This window comes from Gavia stellata, chromosome 3 (assembly GCF_030936135.1).
Source record: "Gavia stellata isolate bGavSte3 chromosome 3, bGavSte3.hap2, whole genome shotgun sequence".
Taxonomy (NCBI): domain Eukaryota; kingdom Metazoa; phylum Chordata; class Aves; order Gaviiformes; family Gaviidae; genus Gavia; species Gavia stellata.
This window is the reverse complement of record NC_082596.1, coordinates 95,237,401-95,254,828: the sequence shown is the minus strand read 5'-3', so window position 1 is coordinate 95,254,828 and position 17,428 is coordinate 95,237,401. Positions and strand designations below refer to the sequence as shown.

At 45.0% G+C, this 17,428-nt stretch overlaps 1 protein-coding gene across 1 annotated transcript in view; it reads left to right on the top strand.

Moving 5' to 3' along the window:
* E2F3 (E2F transcription factor 3) overlaps positions 1 to 17,428 on the top strand; it is a 42,578-nt gene that overhangs the window by 15,297 nt on the left and 9,853 nt on the right. The window contains exon 2 of the mRNA XM_059815479.1: positions 15,239 to 15,350. Within this exon, the coding sequence (XP_059671462.1) occupies positions 15,239 to 15,350 (112 nt within the window). The remainder of the gene's footprint in view (positions 1 to 15,238; positions 15,351 to 17,428) is intronic.

The window sequence follows — 17,428 nt, the reverse complement described above, 5'->3', positions numbered from 1 at the left end:
TGTAGCATTCCTATTTATTTTGGAATTCAATTTTTTACATAAGGAATGCTGTAACTCTGCCATATTTACTTTCTTGTATTTAATTCAATAAAACATATTTACCTGAAGCGGACACAAAATTTCCAGTTTGCTGTGGAAAGCATAAGGCCACGCTGCAGAACTTGTTCCAAGTTAGCGGAGAGCGTGTGAGGGCTTCTTGCCAGCGCAAAGCGTGGGAGGGAGGTCGGGAGTAAGAAGAGTCTCACTGCTATCATCAACAGGCGCCTGTTGAAAGGGTAGAAGTTATGGATGTCAAGGCAAGATGACAGGTTTCTGGGTTTTTTGAGTTTTATACTTCCAAGACAAACCAATGACTGGCAAAGCAGGTTTCTTCCAAGACTGTCTTTAAAGTGCCTTTGCTTCACCTTGGGTAAGAACCCGCAACCTCAGACAGTGTAATGTAGTTGAGTTCTCGTGGGTCATGTGGCTTTACAGTTTGATATAGTTCGGAATTAGGGTTGGGAAAACAATTAGTGTAGAAAATAAGGATTTTCTTGAGAATCTACCACACTCTAGGCTTTTTAGCAACCTAGGAAGCCTACGGGCTGGTGGGGCTTCCTCTTGGCTGCCCTGAGTTGTCTTATCCTTCCTTCTGCAGCTAAGAGAATAAGGCTGTCCTTCTTCCTCCCCGCATACCGTTGTGAAAGGCCATCATACACAGGCTATTTTTGATCCTATTCCTGTCCCTAATTATATGTAGCTTTTATAAATCTGCCTGGGTGGAAAGATCCCATGTACTTTGGAAGGGCTCATTTGATCTGAATATGAGGATGTCTCATGTCCAGTTGTGAACCTTGCTATTTTAGTTTGCCCTACCTACAGCTTTTACTAAAACAAGAGGAAAAGGGTGACAAGGAGAGACTGAAAAGCGTGTGTGTGAGGGGATGATGACTCATAAGTGGGACTGCGTTTGAAAATGGAAAGGATCAAGGTGTACTGATCGTAAGAGAGAAAGTTACGGGTTTTGTGAGAAGGCATGATTAAATCTTGTGGTCATGTATCTTCTAAACAGATTAAGGTGCATTTGTGGAAGAACCCATGAGCCTGAATTGAGTAGATAATTTTGGAGAGAAGAAATCTATTTAAAGAAAGGAATTTTTAGTGCAGCCTTTAATTGGTGATATTTTAGTGCTAGATTCCACTGGAAGACTTCTCCAGGCTTCTGGAAAATCCCATTTAGCTGTCCATTGCCTACGGGATGGTTCCAATAACTGCACGGTTATACAGCAAGGCAGGTAGCAGAACAGGAAAGAGGGGAAAGGCAGCCGTGCCAGAAGCCAAATGGGCTTTCCCTGAACTTTAGGCTGTAATGAATAGAAATTCAAGCTCATGAATAGACACCTGAGTTTCTGCTTTCATCCTAGGTGTCGTCTCTTTTACCTCTCTGCTAATGTTCTGCTCTTCCAGTCTTGTTCTGGCAGCCGTAAAACTTCCCTAAAACTTGGGATTTAGTCTTGAAATAACCCTTTCTGCAGAGTTTAAGTAGTGTGCAATTATAAGGATGGAGTTCTTCTGTATACAGCACTGCAAAAAGTACTTGTGGTGTTTCCTAAAACGTTTACCAGCCGTATCTTCTTCCCACCTTCATCCTTCTCCTTTTCCTGCCTTTTCTCCCCCCAACCAAAAGCTAAAAGATAACAAAGATGTAGTTGTCCGACATGTGAATGAGGCTGGCAGAAAAGACGTTTAATTTTGTAAAGCATTTTGATTAAAAAAAAAAAAATTGGCTAAGTGACAGGAAGAGGGTCCTTTTGGTTGGTTCCAGGGAGTATGTGCAGTAATCCCAGCACTATGGAGCGCTTTCATCATTGTCCCAGAAGTAAACAAAAAAACTGTTACTGATAGTAATTGCTAGCGGAATAGTAAGCGATAATGGAACTCTCACAACTTGCTCTGTAGGCACGTTCAAACACACTGCGTCTTTAATACAGCCAAAGGCCAAGTTGTATGCCAGAGAACAGGGAACGCGAGCTATGCCTTATGAAAGAGGGCCTGTATCCTGGAAAGCGGCACTTCTGCGAAGCCTGTAGTGGCCAAGCAACCACACACCAGCTTCCAGCCCGACGCCAAGGAGCAATGGCACTGAGGCTTGCATCCTGGCATGGACAAAAAAAGGAATGGGAGAGGGGATCCTTTTGCCTCGGTGAACAGTTTTGGTGCAGCTGATACTTAAAATAACATAGACAATTCAGTGCTTGTAAAGGGAAAATGTTGAAAATGGAAAATGACGTTAAATAGGGCAGCAAAAATTATTCGAGGTCTGAAGGAAATGCCCCACAGCGCAACTTCCTTAAACAATATTTTGCTTATGAAATGAATATTAAGGGATGACTTGACTGACGTACAAGATACAGAATTTGGGGGGGGTGGTTGATATAGCTGGTGGTTGCGCTGCCGTCCAGAGGGACCTTGGTGGGCAGGAGGAATGGGCTGACAGGAACCTCATGGAGTTCAGCAAAGGGAAGTGTGAAGCCCTGCACCTGGGGAGGAATAAATCCAGGCACCAGGATGGGCTGGGGCCAACCTGCTGGAAAGTAGCTCTGCAGAAGAAGCCCTGGGGGTCCTGGTGGACATCAAGTTGACCGTGAGTCAGCAACACACTCATGGCGAAGACCACCGATGTCCTCCTGGGCTGCATTAGGCATTGCATTACCAGCAGGTCAAAGGAGATGATCCTTCCCCTCTGCTCAGCCCCGGTGAGATGCATCTGGCGTGTTGGGTCCAGTTCTGGGCTCCCCCGTACAAGAGAGACACGGACGTAGCAGGTCCAGTGAAGGGCCATGAAGGTGGTTAAGGCCTCGGAGCATCTGATACACAAGGAGAGGCTGAGAGAGCTGGGGCTGTTGAGCCTGGAGGAGAGAAGGTGTATAAACACCTGATGGGAGGGCGTGAAGAAGATGGAGCCAGGCTCTTCTCGGTGGTGGCCAGTGACAGGACAAAAGGCAATGGGCACAAATTGAAAGGCAAGAAATCCCATTTAAGCATAAGATTTTACAGGGGGATGATCAAACGCTGGAATAGGTCTCTCAGGTTGTGGAGTCTCCATCATTGGAGATATTAAAAACCCAACTGGACACAGCCCTGAGCATCCTGCTCTAGTTGCCCCCGCTTTGAGCAGTGAGGGGTGGACTAGATGATCTCCAGAGGTCCTTTCCCACCTCAGCCACTCTGTGAGATGATTCTGGTGTTAAAGGATTTCTTAAATTGTTGAATTTGAGCACATCAAGAACTTACTACTGAAAGCTGAAGCAATGCAAACTCAAAGTGGAAATTAGACTTTTTTTTCCTTTTATGTGGGGGGGGGAATAATCATGAGATATACATTCAATTTTTGACAGAATGAATGTTTTGCTCTGTAATTTCTCTGCAGAGTTATGCTGTGTAATTTCAGCTCTGAACAGCCTTGAAGTTAGCAAGTCCATCTGCCTGCTTTCTGGTGGGTGGGAGCAACCGTGTTATGGTCCTTCCTGACAGCTCCTTGCTCGCTTAACCTTCCCATAACAGAGATTCTGAAATTGCACGGCAATGTCTTCTGATCCTTGGCTACAAGATAATTTAATGTTACTAGTTACATAACAACTAGGGGAAATGCAGTGGTCTGTGATATGTAGGAGGTCAAATTAGCAAGTCGGATTCTTTTCTTTGATCAAAGGCTGGGTTAGAGAGAAAATGTGAATTTATTGCATTTCAAAATGTGGGACTCAAAAAGGTAGTATTCATTTTTCTGGAGAAGTCATCTCAAGGTATTTAGGGAATACATAGTAAATAAGACAAAGTGGAATGGACAGATTGTGTCTGAAGTGGGTCAATTTGGACATAGAGTCAAGTCCTTGCTTGACTCTATGACCTGAGATGTTCTGCTTCACCAGAGCCAAAAGGGATACTTTTTTGGAATACACTTCATAATATGAGAAAGAACAGCAACTTTCTCTTCTTTTCCCCTAGAAATTTAGTCTCTGTGATGACACATCTGTTTTGGATATTGTCTTGTAAATTAGGCTATCACATCAGCTTTTTAGATTGCCCCATCCATGCCATGACAGAATTTACCTAGATGTGAAAAAGAAAACTATTTAGTCTACCAAGGCTTGTTCACTTTTTTCATGAACCTTTGTTTGTTGTCTTGTTTTGTTTTCATTCCCTCTCTGTCACTGGGAATAAGTAAATCTTGCCGTTTGAACCAAATAATTTATCTTCATTTTGCCAGCGCTCCCAGGTTGTTCTGCTCCTTGGTGTGGCTGATGGAGTGATAAAATACTGCCGAGGGAGGGTGTGCATCACAGTGAAAGCTCGGTGGATTAGTTGTTCTTTGTGACATTACAGAGAATTTAAAACATTAAGAACATGGCTATCTTTGTGCCGTTTCAGCCGCGTAAGCTGTCTGCTGCCAAACCCGCTGGTGAAATAAGAGTATATGCAATAGCTGCCTACCTTGACGTGGGGAGGGAGGAAATCATCGGTCCTTAGAGTTCAGCAGCCCAGGCTAGGTGAAAGTCGAATTCAGTTTGTGGTCAAAGAAATGTGCTGTGAAGAAACCTTCTGATGGCAGTACCGGCTCCTGAGCCAGGGTGAAGGGGGCTGTCAGCCACACCCGGGCTCTCTAGGTTCCTGCTGCCCGTGATGCTCTACCTCTTTCTCTTCTTACATGCTTTTATCTGTTTCTGTGACTTGTGCTGATTTGGAGCCTCCTTTCCGACTGCTTCTAGGAATAGTTGCTTTTGGATATGTAAACCGTTTCCTGTTTCTTGGGCACTTGTTATTTATTTTTGTTACTCTGAGGTTTGGTATGTGGAGGAGGTTATTGTGTTAACTTCTTCAAGGTTACTTAAGGGTTGGGGTTTTTTATGCGATACTAGTAATTTCATTTTCAAAACTGTATCTAATTAACTTCTTGCGAATGATAAATTGATCTCTCCATGCAAAGTCGGCATTATAGTTACTTGTAGGTGCAAATATAACTTCTCTGGGTTAATTGGTTGGGACTTCCTTGAAGTAAACTAAAAAAACCCCCAGTTTACATAACTTACAGAAGTGTCCTGCCTTAAGGTAAATGCTGAGGACCCTATGTTATTTCTCATTGCCTGGCTCGGTAAGTGCAAAGCGTTGCATCTCATCTGGGTCTGGTTGTCTCCTGAAAGTTTTTTGTCAACTTTCACAATCTCCTTTGGAATCCATCTAATATTTTTATCACTGTGAATGGATTCAAAGTACATTTATTACTTTGGGGGGATCCGACTGTAAGTTTTTTGTCAACTTTCACAATCTCCTTTGGAATCCATCTAATATTTTTATCACTGTGAATGGATTCAAAGTACATTTATTACTTTGGGGGAATCCGACTGTATGTTTTTATACTTGTATAGAACTCGGTTAAGGAAGTACTTCAAAATAAAAGGTTTTACTACTTTAGATCTGACTTCTCATAACTAATTGCATTAGTTGAACGAGTAGTTAGATGGAACAACCATCACGCCTCAGGCAGTGAATTAAAAATACGGAGTCAAGATTGGTGTTGACCTTTTTAAGAAAGGATTCTCCTCCTTTGGGGGCGTGAATATCCAACACTAACATTCATGTGCACCTGAGTATTTAAAACTTAACTGCCTTTGAGTTTGTAGCTCTATGCTGTAGTTTCTGAAGTGTTTGCATGTGGCTCCTCTTTGTCATTAATTTTTGAAAGAACGTGCGAGTTGGTTCCCTGTGAATCGCCTGTCGGTAGGTAAAGCGATGCCGTCCCTTGGCACCGCGCTGGTGTAACTCGGTACGGGTATTTTGCGTGGAGCGCGGGAAGGTTTGGGGTGCCGGGGTGGGAAATCTCGAACCGCAGACCTGTGCAGACAAGAAAACTTGCACTCCAGAAACTTCATTGGTGTAATTCCACAGAAGCCGTCCTGTCTTGTAGGTGTCCTGCATCCAAGGAAAACAAAGCTCGAGATGCTGTGGCTTAGGCTGGCGATTTAGCGAGAAAACTTTGTGATGCAAGCCCAGTCTTGTATCATTGCGGTGCACCTACACCGGGATAGCACTGGCGTGGCTTTGCGAGTGCTCCTCCTTCTCCTCCCTTTTCACTTTGTACATATCAAATCTTATTAATTCCATCTTCCTAGAGAGTTTTACGACTACATCCTACACGTTCTGTAAGTAAGGAGTAACTCTCCTCCCGATTCCTGTGTTGATCTATATGGCCACTATACTGCTACTTTAGCCTTTAACCTCTGTATCTGATACTTTATGGCATTTACTGGAATTTCCTCCAAGGAAGTTCATCCTATCCTATTCTCCAGCTCCCTTAATGTCCTTCCTCCCCTCTCCCAGGGCTCTTTTGTTTAGTAGACAATTTGGCAGACAACTGACAGTGTTTCAAAGTTTGTCTTTTTTAAGTAGCTGTGCTAATTTCCACACATAGAGTGGAAGCCGCTCAGTGGAACTAATCCAGTTGCAATCTTATTTTGAAGTTAATGACTTTTAAAGGAGTACTTTTAAAAATAATCCTTCAACACAGAAGACAAAATAATCTCTAGGATATATGATTCTGTGATATTTTGAGACTGACTGCTTTGCGATGGTTTTTCTTTAGGACCAACCTCAAAATGATAGGGAAGATTTATTTCCCTGGGTCCAGTTCAGTTTTAGCCTCACCAGTCAGGAGGCTGAAAGTCTCCGGAAGGGCTGAAGCATCGCAGGAAGCTCTGCCGCCACGCAGAGAGGCGGCACGCTATCGCGCACCGTCTGAATTGAAACTATCGTGTTCTTATTTGGCTGGCTTCGGTCTCGGTGGGTACCGTTAGTAGTGGACCTGTGTGGGTGTAATTGTTAGATGTATATGTGGTACAAAGAAATTGCACCAAGAAGTCTCTGACGCGGCCAGTCTGTCGTCGCGTCCTGCCCCCCCCCCCCTTGCCATCAGTTTGAAAGTTCCGCGTCAGGCCCGTTTTATGACAGTCTTGTTTGGTTTTTTTTTTCAAAGGATGTCTGTGGTGAGAAATTACTGATGTGAACTGCAACTGAAAACCCCCGAGCTTTGCTCTGGAGGCAGCAGCCTTGCTGAAGCGGTATCTTTGGGCACGGGGGTAGGCGACGGCCGGCAGCTTTGCCATCGGTTTGTAGGACCAGGCTGGTGCTAAAGCCCGCTGGTGGCCCTGGCCATGCTCGCTGGGGAGGGAAACTGTCCTGCTGCACCCAGCCACCCCAAAAACCTGCAGTCAGGATTCCCCCCCCAGATGCTGGTTGGTCTGTCTGTGCGTCTGCGTGCGAGTCTTGGCTGTTTGTCAGTGTGGTGCCTGGAAGTTGTGTCTCCAGAGCTTCCACCTTGCTCCTGGCAGCTCGGCCCCCCGCAGCCGTCAGGATGAGGGAGTAGCTGTTACGTGGAGCCGTTTCCAGGACTGCTCAGAGACACGCGTGCTCCTCACCTTGGGCGGTTCAGCAGTTGAGACGAAAACTGGGTGCAGTTTCCTGAAAATAACTTTTCGTATTTCAACATGAAGCGGTAGCTGGAGCCTTCAGGCTTAGTACAGTGCAAAGCCATTGCGTCCAGCAAGAAGTAATTGTTTCATATTTGGTGGAAAAAATTGCAATAGAAAGATCTCAGATGATTCATTTCCTATGCAGCATAGGTGTAATTCTGTTGGTTTGAGGCCCGAAACGTGGCTTACTCTTTGGTTTATTTCTTGCACAACCGTTGTAATGTCCTTCCCCTTCTAGCGCAAAGAAAACACGACGTACTGCACCAGTGCAGGAGAAGGAGATAAGCCGTGCGTTTTAGCAGCGGCCGCTCTACTGAGCGCGAGCCTGATGGGGCGTAGGCTGATCCCACGGCATCCGAGTGGACCGATGAGCAGAAAATGGGTTGTCCGCTCACCCCACTGCCCGAGTTACGCTGGCGGTGGTGACTGAGATACTCTGACCTCCTGGTAGGTCAGCCCTCCACGAGATACCAGGATGAACATCAAAGGGAATTAATACCTTGAGATAATAATCCTCCTTCAGAAAAAATGACCTGCTGTAGGTCTAGGAAGAAACCACCGCTTTTCATGGCTACGTTTCGCTGCTTTCTTGGGTTTGGTTCAGGTCATAGCGTTTCATCTAAAAGCGGTTGCAACTGTTCTTCTCTTCAGACAGGACCGAGATGCTGAGCGTATCTGAAAGCTAATGTATTCCTTTCAGTGGGCGTTAAAAATGGCATGGTGTGGTGTTCTGCAGTAACGACTGGGAGGCACTCATGACACATGTGTTACTTCTTACTTACTGGCCTATTCAACTTGAGAAGGGAAAGCCATCGCTAGGTTCCTCCGGCTTGGCTCAAGAACCTGCTGCTGAAACTTGGCCACCCACATTTTAACTTTTTTGAGCTAAATATAAGTCTTACGGTTTGATATTTAAGCGCTCACGGTTCACGGCTTCCTTGACACACCCGATACTTCTGAGGGAATTGTGAAAATGGAAAATCGATGCAAATAGGATGGGCCTTGAAAGAAATTTCACCAGAGTAACACTGTCAGCCTTCAGCTCTCAGGGTCAAATGCCCTGAGGTCAAATGAGGAGGGGCTGCAGATGATCAGGACATAGTTTAATTTGATAATTGTGAGGTGCCTCTTACTGAATGATAAACCTGATTAAGACATACAAAGGGGATTTTCTTTTAATATCCTTCTACATTAAAAACAAGCTATTCGACTGTAGCTGAATGAATCATTTCAATATAGGAGCTAGAGAAGAATTTCCCTCACTCAAAACTGATAAGCTGATACCTGATAAGCTGAAAAATAAGCTGATAGTTTAGGACACACAAATTGGTATCGTGGAAAGGATTTTTTGTCTCCTTTTGACTACAGTTGCCATTTTCTGAGAAGAAAATTTGGGGCTTTTGTGTTGGAGTAGGTTGGCCAGGATGATTTCTCTAAGCTCTGTTTTCATATGCTTTAAAATGCTTCTTTAAATGTTACTTTAAATACCGGCTGCTTGTCACTCAACTAATAATCCTGACTAACGAGTAGTGATATTTCAGACTCCTGTTCTTCTCTTTGTTCGTTCTACAATTTATTCAATTTTCAAGGCACTGGTTTTTGTGTATCTTTTAATATGCTTTTATCTCAGTCTAATGAACGAGCTATGTGTAAAACTTAATTTTGAGGTCGTGTTTTCGTTCAAGTGCCATATCTGGTCTTGTTCCTCTGTAGGGTAGTAGGGGAATGCATACTTTTGACAGAGAAATAATGTTTTTGGGAAGAGTTGAGAGTTGACTTTTAGAAACCCCCCTTTGAAGAACATACTTCGTTTATTGTCTTTTACATGCAAATAGTTTAATTCCCAGCTATTTCTTCATCTTCCTGTTCTTTTCTTAAAACCCCTTGTTATGGTTTTATACTGTCAGAATTAACTATTTAAAACCAAGGGTAGCGTGGTACAAATTACTGGTGTCTGTGTGTAGACCACTGGGATAAATATTTCTCCCTGGAAAACTGAAATCTCTCTCCCTTCCAGCAGTTTGGGCTGCAAATTTAGCTCCTCATTGCTCAACAGAAATAGGTACGAAATGAGGAGTTGTCCCGAGGAGTCCGAAGGCAGCAACTCTGATAGTCCTCTTGCATCTTTTTGCTCGTGAGCTGACGGGCAGAGCTCAGCCCCATCCCTGCCGAGAGCGCCTCTGCTTTCCTCTCCCCGGTTTTTGGTCTCTCCTGGTGCTAGTAGCGTTTGCCGTGCCCGCAGCTGGGTACAGCCCTCTCGGGGCTCTCCACGTACCCGAGTTCGTTCATTTGAGCACGTCCCAAAGGCGCAGCCTCTTCTTCATTCAGCGGAGACATTTCCCTAGCATATGAATATTTCTGTGCATTCACCCCAAGGTGTCTTTTTTTTTCTTCGCTTCTTTTGTATTCCTCCCTCGTCAAGCTCCAGCTTAATTTACCCCTTCATGTACGGTGTTTGCTTTCTTCTCTGCAGCTCCTGACCTCCAGAACAGCTTTCTAGAGTTCCTGCCTCAGAACCTCGGCTTTTAAATTGTATTTTTAAGCGACTGCTTAATTTTGAAAACATGGAGGAAAGCCCATGGAGAGTGTGTGGGGATTGTTAAAAGCATCTGTGCTACGGCTTCCTCGCTGCGGTCAAAATTTATCTGTGCTCTCTGGATAGGCTCGCATCCCCTCCCCAGAAATATCAGTGTTGTGGCGACATACAGAAAAGCTGCTGTTTTATCTGCCCCTAGCAATTGTAATATCTTCAAGAGACTACGCCAGGCTCAGTCATCTGCCCTCGCTTAACTCGCCCAACTTTGTCCTCGCTCCAAGACACCGACGCGGAGCACTGAGACGCATGTCTCTGGCTTGCTGCTTGGTTCACCGTCCGTTATCGCTTAATACGCGCAATTTATTCCTTGCTATGCTTGGTCATCTACAATCTCCCGATTTTCCCTGCTCAGTCAACCCTAAACGGGAGTTGCTTTCCAACTCCTCGCGCCGTTTTTTTTGGCGTAAGTTATTTAATCTTCTGTCCCTGTATCAGCAGACTTTGTCCCGGTTTACCGTCGCTCTCGTTCCAAGTTCAACTTTTGTCCCTTTGTATTTAAATCAGACGGCTGCTGCTCTGACACCCCCTGAACGCCCGCTCGGGGAGTGGGGGGCTTAGATGCGTCTCATCCCGGACGGGACCTCCCGGGAGATGGCACGTGCATAGCCAGGGCAGGCCTAAGAGCCGTGGCGCTTGCAGTTGGAATTTGGCTGTTAATGTTTGTATTAAAAATGTACCAGCTGTGCTTTTCCAAGTGTTCTTACATTTGGGATTTTGAGGGAACAGAAAGGCACGTGCCGGACTCGGATCATCCTTCTGCCAAACTTTTCGTGCCTGCTAAAGCACAATGGGTGCAGCAGTATTTCAGACAAAGGGTTTTCAGAAGGTGGCACAGGTAATGGAATTTTTCTTAGTTCTGTCTCTTGCAAACGGTGCAACCGTCTTGTGTCCAGTAATAAAGCTGAGGGAGACATGTAGCAGGAAAAATTTCAAAAGCACGTAGTTTGGCAAAGCTATGCTCCGTGGTTTTATCATTGGAAAGAATTAGAAGACATTTTCCTGCTTCTGCCCTCAAAGTTAGAAATAGAAGCCTCATAGAAGGCAAGGCTTTGGTTTGACACGGCGCAATCTTCAAAAACCGAGGCTGGCTGTCCCCCACCGTGGCGCTTCCCTCTCCGCTATTGACAAAACCCCATGCGGGCTGTTGCCTAATGCGTGCCACTCTGCTGCCTGGTATGCTCGTACGAGGTAACGCTCCGACTTTTTTTTTCCTTCTCTCTTTAATTGGTGCCAGCTTCTTTCCCCAAGAACCGAAGTTGGTTGCTACGTGACACAAAAGCGAAGCCACTCGAATGCCAAGCTGATGCCCCAAGGGGGATGGAGGGTGTCCCGCTGCTGCTGCTTGCGACCCCTCAGTGCAGATAACTCGCCTAGCAAGGACTAACCCGGCAGAGAACGCCTCGCTTCTGTCTTGGAGGACAGGTTTCTGCTGGTTGTGACCCCTTGAGCCAGCTCCCTGCGGGGTCAGGCGCTGCCCGCACCTGGAGAGCCGGGGTAGCTCGGGGATGGAGGGAGGATGCGGGAGAAGAGGTGGTGGCAGCAGCTGTGGGGTAGCTGTGTGGTCACAAGAGCCCATTAAGAGGGATGGGCTTAATTTCCTGATTGTACCTTTTCCACCCCTTTTTTCAATTCATGATAAACTACGTTTACTCCTTTCCTAGTCTTCTCTGAGCATTCCTGCCTCCAACTTCTTCTTAAAAGTTAATACCTGAGACTGAGCGTTGTAAAGTGAATTTTATCAGGTCCTGCCTACTTGAAAATACTTAGCTTATCCTAGTAGGTTCTATTTTCCTATAGACACAAGTGTTCTTATGAAGACATTCTTGTGGGTTTGCCTCTGATGTTAATTGTGGTAGCTACCTGGCTTTTGTGTTTTTTGTTTTGTGTTTGTTTTTTTTTTTTAAAAAGGGCTTGAAGCTAAAAGAGCATAACTACATAGGAGTCGAGGTGCCCCCTGTTTTTAGCGGTCTGCACTGCATGGTGGGTCTATAGTTGTATCTAGATCAGCAGTTGCTTGTAGTATTGAAAGAGAAAATGAACTCAAAAGAGTTGGTGCCAAACATTTTAGGTCTCCACCAAGGGGTTAGGGAGGTGTCTGGTCCGGATCAATAGGATGCTTTCCTGTTACTTTTATGGCTCTTGCTGGAGGTATGGATTTGTGGCTTCACTGTCTCATTGCCCCACGTGCTTTAGGATCCTTTCACGATCCCCCTGAGGAACCTGACTTCCAGTTATTGCGCTCAAGTTTCATGTCACAGAGTTCTTAGTCCCTACGCTTCCTATCTTTCCCTATTGTTGGGACGCTTAGTGCTGGTGTCCTTTGGCTTGCTAGTTCTTAGCAGGTCCCACGTACCGTGTCAGAGATTCTGCATGCTATGCTTGATCAAACAATGTAAGTGAAGACAATACAAAATTCGTACAAATACTGCAAATAATTAATATAGTCCTGTAGCAGAAATAAGTTATGCAAATCAAGATTTTTTTTGAAAAGGGTTACCGATTCTGCTTATTGCTGAACGCAGATCTTGAGACATCTCAATGGAAGTCTGATATCAGAAAGCACTATGAACAATGTTGGAGTTGGGAGAGAGAAACTGAGTCAGCCAGGATGTCTAGTGCAAAGAAAAAGGCACTAGAAAATCTTTGGTCTGTAAGTTGGGGAAGAAGAAATTGAGAGAATATGCCACTTCAATCCTGCATCTTGTTATGAAGTTTGTAAAACAGGAAGGGGAAGAAGGCACTTGCTGAGTGACGTGTAACATCTGGCCAGAAATTAAACATCCCCCGGGGTTTGCTGAAATCGCCTCTCGGTAACTTCACCAAGCTCTTTTAAACTCTTCTAAAATATTTTGCCCTGTATCTTTCAGGTTTTCTGTATGCTTCGTGCCCTACAAAATAACTATCCCGTAGCGCTGTCTCTGCCGTGTGGTATTTTTGCAGAAGCCGATCGCTAGTCCGGCGCTGCCCGTAGCTACAGTGTGCTGGCGAGAGCGGGTTGTTTGTAACAGCCCGACGCACTCGGACGGGCTTGGGCTGCTGCGCGCAGTTGAAAGGTGCTGTTTGTCTTCTCTCGCTACCAAACCTGATTATTTGAAGTTCACAGGAGAAAGTTGTAAGTGTTTAACCACAAAAGCAGGGGCGAAATACCGTTGGGTCGTGTCTTGCAAACAAGTTGAGACAAAAAGTGTTGATGTGTAGTCCAAACCGGAGTTTCTCCTCTGATGGAGAGAGCCGCTACAAATCTCTGGATTTTAAGTCTTTAGCATTTCCCCTCCTTCTCACACCTGGTTTTGAGATTCTCTTTTATCTTTAATTGTATCCCTTTGGCCTAGTCTTCCCACGCCCTGGATTGTTCCCTTTTCACCCCTCGTTCCTTTGCTCTTGCAGTGCTCAGGGTGGAAAAACACTTACTTAAAAAAAGTGTGAAATGTATTTCTCCCTCTGGAATAGCTGTAATCGTAATTTAATCCAATTACATTGGCTAAACATATTAGCTGGACGCTTTTGTTAACAGCCGACCTTTTTAAAATCTGTGTCCTCGGATGGCGGAGCCGATGCCTCGGGGAGCGGAGCAGAGGTGTTGTGTGCCGTGAGAAGCTGCCACCCATGGGCTGCCCGGTGCCGGTTAGAAGGATGCAGCTAGTTCGGTTTTGCTCTGTTGCCAAGGAATTAGCGCCTTGCCCCTTCGCACAAAATATAGAGAAGAGTGGCTTGAGCACTCTGCACATGCTGTTACACCGAGGGCTTGCACGCGTTTCATGTGCTTTAACTCGCCTTTTAATAAGTTTGAGGTTTGCAAACGGAGTCCAGTACAAAGATGTTAGCGAGCTATCAATAAATAACGCATATAAATTAATTTATTTAGAGCCTCTCTTGGTCACAGACCCTAAGTAAAACACACAAGCTAAATCCACAATATGGAAATATCTGTCTACAACTCCATAGCGGAACGTTTTATTTTATCTTGGCTCACTGAGGAGCAGAATATGATCCAACCCTTTGGGGCAAGTCTAAAGAGCAAGCAAATAAAATACTCTGAATTATTCTACCTAATTGAATAAACGACGTTCTTCAGAAACAGTTATTTGGCTAAACTTCATTAGATGTAAAACTTCTTATTCTTCTTTTTCCTGTGTCTTCCCAGGTAATGTCCTTCCTATTGTTAGGATAACAAGTATCCCCAGGTTTAGTTTCGGTAACCTGAGTAGCACGGCAGGGTATAGAATTGTTTCCAAAGATAGTAGATTGTGTTTCTGTCTAGGAACAAAATTCATATCGGTGGGGGTTTTGGTTGCAGTTTGTGTGTTGCACAGTTTAACAGTGTCATTCATGATTTCTATTATTCAAGGTGTACACAGCTTTCCATTGAGCTGAATGCAACATTTAGCTGATTTTCAGGCATCATCTTTCTGATACTACTTTTGCTCCACCTTGCTTTTATGTAGGCAGCTTTAGTGCAAACGTGCTAGTTAATGTGAAATAAATGTAGTGGTTGTGCTTTCAATGAGGACAAAAGTTCTTGACAAGCAGAGGAGAACAGTTGTCCAATGCTGCTCTTGATGTCACATCTCGTATGTCGTTGATGGAAAGCTTACAGTAGTGGAAGTTACTCGTCCTCTCAAAGCCATCCTTTCAAGTTACATTTTTCCTTCCCCTTGCACTTATACTACCTGTGCACAGACTTCAATGGATGTAAGGAGTTTTTCATAAGAAATGTAGATTTGTGGGTGCATACCTGTGTGCTTGAGCGTTTGTCTTTGGTTTTCTTAACTGAAATGTTCTCAACTCAAGTGGAGGTAGACATTTTTCGTATGTATTTGAAAAGGTCCAGACTGGACTGAAGTGGGTCATACAACTGTCACTCAGCTTTTCAAATTAAAAAAATTGCTAAATTTCCCAAACAAAACCATCAACCTAACCTCTGAGAGTGAAACGTTGAAGCCCACCTTTGGATTCCCATAAATATTCAGATTCCCTTGTGATGGATACGGGGTATGAACCTGTACTGACACAGAACCTTGCTGCGAAAAGTTCACTGCTGTCTGCCTTGCCTGTAACCCCAATATTGTGTTTGATAAAGCGAAATACACTTCTTAACAACCCATCAATTAAAAAAAAAATACTGTTTTTTTTTTAACAGGCAAAACGAAGGCTGGAGCTAGGAGAAAGTGGCCACCAGTATCTGGCTGAAGGACTAAAGACTCCAAAGGGGAAAGGAAGAGCTGCGACAAGAAGTCCAGATAGTCCAAAAAGTAAGGGAACTGGTAACACGCTGTATGGCACAGTTTTTCATTTTACTAGCTTGAGATCAGAGTGAACCAGCACGACAGGCTGCGTTACCTAGCTGGAGACGCGTGTTTATTACTGTCCTCGCCCGGATGTGCGTGCAACATCCTCGCCCCCGCAGCCAGCAGCACGCAACGGGTTTGCGGCGCGCGTCGATCGGTGGGCGCAGAGCCGCTGAGAGGCCGCGGAGGCTCCTGGCTGCCAGGTCTGTCCCTCCGCCCGCCGGGCAGCCTGCGGCCTCGCCGGCCAGGGCCGCCTCTTCAGCCAAGGACACGAAGGGGGGATGTTTAGGAGAGGTAGATGCTGAGGAATGAAGATACTGCGACGGGCTCAAACGCACAGTTATTAGGCAGGGCTAATGGGGCCAGCCGCATCCTTCCTCGCTGGAGTTACAGCAGCTGATGGGCCGGGCTTCTTCCCCCAGGCAGGGATTTGCAAAGGGCGGTAGCTGTGCCCCGGCAGCGTTGCTTTTTGTGAGCTGCCTTCTCTCCCTGCGGTACGACTAGATTATTACTGCCGCTGCGGAGTTGCTGCAAGTATTCATTTTTGCCCGTCTGCGTTGCCTCGGGCGGTGGGTTTCTTGCAACGGGCGCTGGGGGTATAGCCTTGCCATCTTGTCTGGGGGATTTCACAGGAGAGTTAGGCTTGCAGAGGGAGGGGAATGGGGAAAGAGGAGGACTGGGGCAGCAGTGGTAGTGATGGGAGAGAGCAAGAGGTGCGGAGGGGTACTTGTCCCTCCTCACCAGTCCAAGTCTTGTTTCTGCTGAGGCAGATGGGAAAAGTGAAATTAGCTGAAGATACGAACTTAATGCGGACAAGTTAAACAAGCACAGTTGTTTTCGTTAAACTAAACTTCATTAAGCTAAATGAAGTCCGTTTTAAATCGAAGTGCGTTCTCACAGGCATTAAGTACCATAGGATGCTGCTGCAGTGTTGCTAAGACCGTACAGAGAACCTCCTTGCATGACCAGGAGCACGTCCCCTTTTAGCTGGGGGTCAAGTAGCCTCTTGCCCTTCTCAGTCTGATCCTCTTATTCTTTTCCAAACTCCAAATTAAAACAAACAAACAAAAATCACCCTGGTCTAAATTCAGAAGGTCGCCTAATTGATAGGAATTTCCCTCCATTTCCCCATGCAGACAAGCCCTGAAGCTACCAAAGAATCAGATACAGCAGGTTCTCTTTGCAAACGGGCAATGAATTGGTTTTCACTGAAAAGCCATCATATCCTTCAAAATGTTTCAGGGTAGCCTAAAGGTTCGCTTTCGGGTAGGATTTCAGTTTCGACTGACTTCTGCAACCAAGTGGGGGACCTGAACCTTAAGCACATGAAAATGACCACCAGATCAGCCCAAGATCCATCCTGCATAATACTTGAAGCGAATGAAAGGTTTGAGATGTACCAGCCCAGCAGACTTCTAATCATGGCTGGCTCATTTCCCTTGACACAAAGTCCTCAAACATTTAGAATTAGAAATTATTCTGATCTCCGTATTTAAACTCGTAAAAGCTCATCTATTGCTACATTTGTGCGTGAAAACAGCGAGTTGTCTAGTAAGATCCAAGCCGTTTGCTGACTTCTCATTTAAAAGAAGTGGATACTCTTGTCCAGTTTGAGCATTGTTTGGTTATGGAGAAACGATGATTACAAATTGTGTCTTGAGTCAATCTCCTCTAATTCACTTGAGTTTTCTGTACGCCGTGCCGTGGAGTCTGGCGCTGATGGAATCTGTCATTGTGTTCACCCACTGAAGTACACCTAAGTCCTGCTTAATTGCATGTGAAACACTTATCTTACAAGAGGGGAAAATCAAACCCTGATGAAAGCTGGCTATCAGCCTGATGAAGGAGAGTCATAGGGGAATTTTTGGTATTGCTGCCAGGATAAATAGATACTAAAAATACTCTTAAGAATTCACATAGTGAAAACCTAAGTAGAATATTGCTATATGTATCCATCAGACTAATGGAAATATTTGCATTTAAAAAAATGTATGTATTTGCTCATGTACCTGTGACTTTTGGAAAAGTACATCTTGAAATAC